The 9095-nt window shown below is 35.2% G+C and overlaps 1 protein-coding gene across 1 annotated transcript; it reads right to left on the bottom strand.

Annotated features, from left to right (window-relative positions):
- Positions 1-1866: 1866 nt before the first annotated feature.
- LOC122642454 (transcription factor bHLH104-like) lies at positions 1867-5834 on the bottom strand. The gene is made up of 5 exons (XM_043835933.1): positions 5670-5834; positions 4971-5039; positions 4141-4218; positions 3501-3663; positions 1867-2351 (listed from the first exon to the last, which is right to left on the bottom strand). Exons 1-5 carry the CDS (start codon positions 5759-5761, stop codon positions 2103-2105), a joined length of 651 nt encoding a protein of 216 aa, XP_043691868.1. The 5' UTR covers positions 5762-5834; the 3' UTR covers positions 1867-2102.
- Between the last annotated feature and the right edge of the window lie 3261 nt (positions 5835-9095).

The following is a 9095-nucleotide window of genomic DNA, read 5'->3' as shown; positions in this document are numbered from 1 at the left end:
TTATCTTTATGGTTGCTTGAACCTCATCATCGCACCACCAAGTTTCCCTAGAAGAATGATGTTTTTCTTTCGATTCATTTAGAACATCTTTAGCAACCTTCTTAATACAAGTAGGCATCTCCTTCCGCAATGTATTAGCATCTGCCTCAATGTTCCTCTTTCCTTGTTTAACCATTTTATCAGTAAATGATTTAAGGTATCTTCTTTTAATCTCCATCACCTTATCCTAGGCCAAATAAGCTCACATTTTCTTATGATTCTATGTAATAAGGCACATATCCATGACCACTAATCTATGTTGTGTGATTAGGTTCTCTCCTCATATAACCTTGCAGTCTTTACATAACAATCTAACAGGCCTTTTAGTTAGGAAGAAATCTATTTGGCTACTGTTGCCTAATTTTGAAGATAATTAAATGTTCTCCTATCTTTTCAAAGTAAATGTTTACAATAGATAAATCATAAACCACAACAAAATCAAAAACTGAGATCACCTCTTCCCCTCATTCCTCTCTCTAAAACCATATCCTCCATATGCACTTTCATAGCTTATACGATTTCTCCCAACAAGTCTCTATTCATATCACACTAGGGGTGCAAGTTTGGCCCTGTCAGCCTGAACCCGCCCTGAGCCCGAACAGGGTCTGGGCTGAGATATTTGCCCTTGAGGGCAGGTCAGGGCTAAAAATTTTTGGCCCTGAGTTAGGGTTGGGTCGGGCCAAGGTTGAGGCCTCGGACTAAGCCTGGCCCATGCCAGCCTGACCCTGTTTTAAGTTATACTATAAAATATATATTGATATAACATATTTTATAAACTGTAAACGTCACACACATTTTGTTATATAATATATTATATATGAAGACAATAAGTGATATAATACATTTATTACAGTGTTATTTTATGTAAAATTGATAATTTTCTCCCCGGCCCATTCCAGCCCATGCATTTCCTTCCCCCTACCCATGATCAGGACCAATCAGGGTCAGCATGGCCCGACTCTGAGAGCGGGTCAGGGTTGGATTTTTCTGACCCTGAGTCAAGATCAGGTCGGGCCTGGGCCCAACTAAAGGGACTTAGGGTTGGGCTAGGGTTCTATAAGGCTCGACCCAACCCGAGCTTGTTACAGCCCTATATCTCACCCTATAATAATATTTTCTTTTGAACTAAAATCTGACAGTAATCCATTCATGTGTTCCCTACATTGCAACTTATTACTTTCATTCAATACTACTTGAGGTTCGTAACGCTAATTATATTAACAACTCTTTCTCCGGCAAAAGCTGAATTGATATAATCATATTTCCACATCTTTTAACATTACCATATCATTCTTTAAATCTTTATCTAATTCTTTGCCCACTCCATTCTATTACTTTTTTTTTCCCATTTATCCAAAAAAATATTGGCAATATTTTTCTTTTGTTGTTCCGTGTTATCAGTTCCCCTTCCATTATTAAAAGATTCCAAAGTAGTAATGCATGGCCTGGGCCAGTGCACATCCTTCAAAGTGCTAGAGATGCTTCTACCATTGACCCATGAATCATGGCTACGGATTTATTCATGGATACAAACAAAGGTCCGTTCCTTTTTGTTTGCAACACAAAACTCATCTCCAATGACACGAAGGAGACAAGGATCTCCGCGAACAAAGAGGGTACTGTTTCTAACTATCTCAAAAGGGTAAAACTCCTAAGATGAGTTTGGAACATGGAAAAAAAAAATCCATCAGATTTGGGCTTCACAATACAAAGGGAGAAGCACATTCTTCCACCTTCACAATTCACAGTCCATAATAAAAAGAGTAAGAAGCAAAAAAAAAAACATAATTTGAACCTCACTGCTTCGGGAAACTGTTTACCTGATCAAAAGATAATGACAAGCATTGTTTTCCATTCCAATTGAGACAATCAGATAAATTGACCAATTTTATCGAAGAAATAAATAACAGAGTATGGGCATTTGTTGCCCGTTTCACCAAAATCCTTGCCTAATCAAATCTAAAATGCCAGAATTATCTACATGTAGGAGAAGATCTACTGTTTCCAACATCTGCATAACCAACTGGGAATGATTCAAGCTACTACGATACCCTTTGCAATTACTAGGCAACAGGAGGCCTGAGCACATGATCATGGGATGTGTCAAGTGCAGCTGGAGGTATCCATTGCCACATTGGGAACCCTCCATAATTGGGAAATGCCATCATCTTGTTTGCTCCAGCGTGGTATGCAACTGGAGGTGGTGGCACAAAACCGGCAGGTAGAACAGTGAGGGATTTCACCTGTTGCTCCATCTTTTCTTTATCTGCCTTAAGTAGAAGCTTCTCTTCACGTAGTTCATTCTTTTCTGCCTGCAATTGGATAGAGGTAAAAAGCTAAGCACCTTTGGCCAAATGCCTAGATTTAATGTCAGCACGATGCAGGTTAATTCACAAGCTGAAGATTACAATGTCATCACCTAAAAATAAGGACAAGCAAACCTACCTTATCATAAAATGCATAAAAGGATCAAGCTTTCATTGGTTGGGTATTCATTGTTACAAACATAAAACTATGATTAAACAAAGATGAACAAAAAACATACATCACAATCAAAAGAATTTATTTTAGAACAAAAAATATGCAGCAGGAAACTGCATTTACATTAATTACACCCCAACCTCTTACAATGACATTTATAAGATGCATTACTCGACTCAAAACACAATTTGAAAATCAAGTTAAGAATACTTATTTTTTTGATGAAGTTAAGCATACTTATTGGTCTAGGCATGGGCTTGCTCAAAACCTCACACAAACCAAATGGAAAAGGCCATAGCATATATAACTTTTTTAACAACAGTAGCTTGAATCTCGTGTTCTGACCTAGATGTCAAGTTCAAGCATGCAACAAATGAAATACTTCTTTTTTTTTTTTTTTTTGGTGAGGGAGGGGTGTCTTTACTCATTTTAAAATTCCATCAAGATCCAGCTGCCATCCCATCCAAACCTTAAGAGAAAAATCTAGTGGAATCTCATCTCCTTCATTTTCTGTGGTTAAATCCCCTTTTTTTTACCATCTATAAATGACACAGTCATTCTCATTCATACTAACATCACCTTGTTACCTTCTTTGAATCAATATCACATTTCACATGGAGAAATACCTAACTTTAGTATGTACCCTTATAATTGTCAGCCAACATCATTCCCCGAAAAAATGTAATCTTTCATCTTCTTGTACCTCTCTTTCCTTTTGGGCATTGCGGGGGTTGTTTCTTTATCCCTTCTTTCTCTCTCTCTTTTTTGTTTTTTATATTTTCCACCCAAAAACTAATTGACTGCTAATTCATTTGAATAAGAAAGCATCTATTAACTAAGGAAACAAAGAAAAATAAATAAATAAAATCCTTTTAGATTTTTTATAAGGTAAGTATTTTTTTAAGAAAAATAAGGTGTCATTTGCCAAAGCACAAAAGTGATTCTGATTAAAAATCAGTACAAAGAAACAAAATGCTTACCTTTAAATTTTTTATGTCCTCTTGAAGCTTTTCATTTGCATCTTTAAGCTGTTGAGCTTCAGCTTTTAGCTGATTCAAAACACGAATGGCATCGCTGAGTAGGGTGGATTTGTCAGTCTTAGGAGGTTTGCCAGGCTCCAAAATAGAACTCAAATCCACAAACCTGCATGGAAGACAGGACAGATATCATGATTAAACTTCCAAATCAACTTGACAAATACAGGGAAATGATGTAAGAATTCCTAAAACTAACAAGATTGTTTGAGTGACCCTAATCCTTCATAGGAAAATTAGGGATGCATGATGAGCGTTTCTTCAATAATTTATATATCAAAATCTCTGCATCAAGGACATATAGCTCCTAGAATCCTCCTACAAACAACTGTAAGTATAAGCAGGATGATAGCAGACAGAGTTTTCTACCTTAAAAAAGGTTTTTAAAATCTTCAGAAAGGATTTTTCACACAGTTTAACATATAGAATATAGTCATTTCAAGGTGCAAAAGAATCAATAGCACATAGTACTTGACAATCAACACACATTCACTATCCTTTACATGGCATTGCCCAAAATGGTGGAATTTAGAAGTCAAAACTGGTAGGATCCAAACAAAGAGCAGGGAAAAGAAAAGATACATGCCTATCATTCATCCTGTCCCTCCGCATCTTCTCACGGCAAGCTTTAGATCCTGGTCCATTGCAAGGCTCATTTCGGCCCCTACAAATTATCACCATTCATATTGTCATGAATATATAAAAGCCAGTGCAATTGATGAAATCACCCCTAACACAATAAAATAGTAACAAGTGGCTGCAATAACTAAACCAACAACAGAACAGACCAACAGTAAAGAGCCTGACCCCTCTGTCCCAGGGTTGGGGGGCTAACCACTTGAATCAATGGCAATTGATTACAGGATTGCCAAATCAGATACCATCTTAGATTTGTGTATTTATCCAATACTTTAAACCTAATCTGAATCCACAATCCGTGGCGGGGTTCATGGTTCTAGATATTAAAAAGATTATTTTTGTAACTATAAAAGGTCTGTTAAGAGCTGTCGTAATGAAACAGACCATAGAATATGAGGCCTAAATATAAGAACCATATATATATTCTCCATGGATATAACAACAGAAAGTAGCTGTACTAAACTCCAATTTTCTAATTTCACCATTTATCAGAGTTTTGACCTTAATATCTAAGACAAACTGCACTTTAGAGTGGTACAACAAGAACTGCAGGATGAAATTTGTCACCCACTTGCCAGATATTCATAACAGTGAGTATCAATTTGACTAAGTGGAGTCATGCAAACTAATTAATAGTAAATGAATTAGAAAGAAATATATCATTATAAAATATACAAAGTGTGACGATTAATACAGCGTTATCCAACAAAAAAGGAAGTTCATGAAACTGAAGCAAAACCAAGTAACAAATACAAGCTATTTGAGTAAGGTTAATACCTTTTCCGTGCACATCCTTTTTCTTGGGCCACAGCGCCAGCAGGTGATACATCAAAGTCCAGGCAACAACTGCAAAAGAGAGGATCAATTACATGTAAGCAGCGAAAGCACTGAATTGCAGACTTCCCTGATTCAATCCACCAGCAATAAAGTGAAAAAAAAAAAAAAATCCATAATCAGACACTATAAATTACAAACTTGCATCGATTTGATTTGAATCTTTGAGGATAAGATAGCATTTTAACCCACACAAATCCAGCTGCCTAAGGTCGAAAAATTGTAATCCCGGAGAAATATATTTTTCCCCTTCACAAATTACCTAAATTCTCTCAAGTTTCCCCAATTATTCTAATCTGCTTTTTCACCCCAACCCATCCAACAACCCCCGCCCCAAAAAAAAAAAAATTCTTTCCGATAAATAAAAGCTAAAGATCACAATTTTTGTCACGAAATCTTAGAAAAAAAAATGAACATTAGAATAAGATAAGGCCTTTTTGGTCGAAATCATTGTCACTGAGGATAATATCCTAAACCCTAAATTTTCTAAAATCTAATCGGAGATATCCCAACAAAAGGCAAAACAAATCCATTCTACCCTACAAAACCCAATAAATCAAATCGACGAATGGACGAATTACTTTACAAATAAGAAGGAAAAATAAACCCAGAAAGAGGAGGGGGTGGTTGAGGAAGACATACCTCTGATTGTTCCAAATAAAATCGGTGGATGGTGCTTCCTCAATTAAATTGTAATCCAGGATGTTCCAATTACCATCCTGAAACGAATCCATTCTCCCCGAACGAAAAGGAGAAACAGTAATCAAAGAGGATTTCAGAGAAACCCCTGAAATTTAAATCTTAAATAAAAAACTGATCCTTCAACCACAACTCCTTTGCTATGTAAGGAGGTGTTATTGAAGGAATGATTGAAAGATCTGGAGGAAAAAATATAAAATTACAGAGGAATTTGGCAAGGTTTTTGCAACTTTAGTAAGACGATTAGCTGTTCTTTCTTTTGTTTCTTTGTTTCTTTGTTTACACCACCACGCAAGACTTTTCTTTTCTTTTCTTTTCTTTTGTTTTAAACCACACACAAACCACATCATCATTACCCCCTCCATATAAGGGGAAATAAACCCATAAGTAACTGCAAAAGGACAAACCTATCCTTTTCATTTTCCCAGAAGAAAACGTTAAAAAAGCTATGTATAACAATGGGCATTTAGGTGAAAAAGGTAAATGTGAATACACGTTCCAAAATGGAAAGTAGAGAAATAGAAATGATGGATTCCAATCTGACGTCGAAGAAAGCAAAGGGATTACCGATTGATGGTGGGTCCATATCACAAAGGTACGCGGCGAGATTACAAAGTGGAGAAGAGGAAGGACCACGTGTCCACGGGTCCAAATCTAATAAGCCCCGATAGCGTGTCAACAGTCAACTTACGGGAGCACGCGGTGATTCGACCTTGTGTGGACAATGGTCAATGGTGGGCTGGAAGAGACTTCTCCATTTTCAAGGCGGGCTCCGCCCAACTTTGTCTCACGTATAAGGTGGCAGAAAGTACTGCCTCGGGCAGGGGTAAGGCGGTACTTTTTGTCCGTCTTGTGTGCTGAGCAAAGTTGGGCACACGAAAATACTGCCCGCCTTGGAAGTAGAGGAGTCGGATCCTATCGGACTAGTGGATTCCATACAAATATCGTCCAAAGCCTTTCAGGATCACTCACATGGAAAGAATGGTCATTTCCGCTCCTATATGAGGAATTGGAGGGAATTGGAGCGGCAACGAATTGGAGGTGATAAAAATTCTACAAGGCTCTAAATACTTGCACGTGCATGAATGTATCCATTTCCATCTGTTAGTTATGTGAGATGGGTGTGGTCACCTAAGTAAAGTCATATAGGTCTCTAATTCTTTGGCAAGAATGATAGATTTGGTGATACTCAAATTTGCTGAACAACAGGGGGTGCCAATCAGTCGGTTCAAGCTGGTTTCGATTCAAGTTAAATTGGTTTCAGTGTAGTAAGAATGAATCCAAAACCAAACTAATAAGGGAAGTTTCGGTTTTAGTGTAGTAAGGATGAATCCAAAACTAAACTAATAAGGGAAGTTTTGGTTCGATTTGATTTTGGGTTTTTATCGGTTTATTAATAGGTTACTTTTGATTTGAGTTCTGTTTGACATCTATATGTATGCAAAATTATAAAAAATAAATATCTTTTTTTAATGAGTTTCAGGCTGATATTGGGTTATATCGATTTTGTTTCAATTTTGGTCCAATTTTCCACTGGTTTGAGTTTAGGTTAAGTCAATTTCGGTTTGGTTTCAGGTGTACATACCCAAAGCCAATCTAATAATGAGTGGTTCAATTTGATTCGAGCCATATCGGTTCGATTCGGGCCTATTTCTATGGTTTGAACTAGATCTTGGCACCCCTAGTGAATAGGGTAGGTAGGTCATTACACTTGAGATTCCTCCTGTTCACATGGGTTTTGAGAGATATGTTAAGATTAATTAACCGATGGTTTACAAATCTTGGTTCTAAATATTAAGTAACAATTTAAAATAGTAAACAATCAGAAAATAAAATTAAGCTAAATAATATATTAATATGATAAATTATAACTATTAAACAAATATTAACATGAATGTGTGAAAGGGGGACTGAAATTTATGTGCGGTGATAGGAAATTTGTCAAAGATAAATATAACCATTCAACATTAAAAATTGTATAAGATATTTTTCATTCAAAAGTATCTTCTCAATAAGAAAATAAATAATGATAAAATCATAGAAATGGCTAAAGCGAGAGATATATTTTAATGACTTTACCTAGGCTCCATAGCTTAAAAATTAATTAATTATACATTATGTCAGAACCTAATTTATGCTATTGGAGATTCTGTATTAAAGTTGCAAGTTTTGTGTTTGTCATTAGTCAAGTATGTGCATTCCACACCATATAATGAAACAAAAACTTTAACATAAAATTTATTTTTAAATTTCTTTAAAAAATCAAGATTTTTGGATCCAATGCAACCAACAATTATCAATATAGCAGTACATTACATAATCAAATTAAAAATGAAATTTCATGGATATTATAAAATATTTCAATTTATTTTTAAATAAAATAAGTAATCGAACACATGGATTCCTCAATTACGCTTATAGATGTAGCATCTAAACACCACGAACATCAAATCCAACTCAAATCAACAGGAAAAATGAAACAAATAGGTCCCAAAAACAAAAAAAAATGTGCACCTCTATATCTTGATCAATTCAGATTTGTATCAATCGTTTCACTAAATTCCAATTCAATTTTTCAAATCATGTTTACTTGTCTAGTTTTAAATCAAGCAGAAAATTTTCCAAGTGGCAAAATAAAACATTAAAAAGTCTAGAACTATAAAGAGGATGTATTGTTTGCGAGTATATGAAAATATATAGATTGGAGTTGAGTATAAGATTTGACATGTGGAAAATCCATACCATTCACTAAACTTCCACTTGTCAGAATTGTCCCATGAATATTCCTCATGACACAATAGAGTCTCCAACCTCCAAACATTATATGGGAGACCCAATCAACAAATCTTTTGAATAAAATATTTTAGGGTGATTGTTTCTAGTTAAGATAGGTTTATTTTAATTATCCAAATATTTATCAAATAATAGTTTGACATTCAAAATTTTAAAATTTATGAACATATTTTGGCCCACCCCAATTCTCTCTCACAGAGATATAAAAATTAATAATTTAATTTTAGTATTTTTTTTGAGAAACTTTAGCTTGACCCTTGAAATATAAGGTTGAAATTCCAAACATGGTAGCTTATACAGTGTTGTAAAAAGGTGTGGAAAAATAAATTCTGCATAGTAGAAAATCCCAAACTTGAATATATTAACAACTTATCCACATAAGCATTTCCAACACCTCTTCCTAGGCATATATTTCTGTTGCTAGTGAATGATTTTTCATTTTTAACAGAACAAAAATCATTTATCCACATCAATGTGACACATCCATTTCTCTGACTTAATTTCAATTTCTCTGAAATGAAGTGCAAAAATCACACTAAATAGCCTAAGAAATTAAAATAGAGATCATACCAAGGA

Source organism: Telopea speciosissima, chromosome 10 (assembly GCF_018873765.1).
Source record: "Telopea speciosissima isolate NSW1024214 ecotype Mountain lineage chromosome 10, Tspe_v1, whole genome shotgun sequence".
Lineage (NCBI taxonomy): Eukaryota > Viridiplantae > Streptophyta > Magnoliopsida > Proteales > Proteaceae > Telopea > Telopea speciosissima.
Note: the sequence above shows the minus strand (reverse complement) of the source record. Positions and strands in the feature narration are given on the sequence as shown.

What these genes read in the sequence shown, in the direction of transcription:
- LOC122642454 (XM_043835933.1), bottom strand. Translation starts at nt 5,761, where the DNA reads ATGGATTCGTTTCAGGATGGTAATTGGAACATCCTGGATTACAATTTA. An exon ending in TTTATTTGGAACAATCAGAG is followed by an intron (nt 5,040 to 5,669) that starts GTATGTCTTCCT and finishes TCTCTTTTGCAG; the next exon opens with TTGTTGCCTGGACTTTGATG. An exon ending in AGGACATAAAAAATTTAAAG is followed by an intron (nt 2,352 to 3,500) that starts GTAAGCATTTTG and finishes ATCCAATTGCAG; the next exon opens with GCAGAAAAGAATGAACTACG.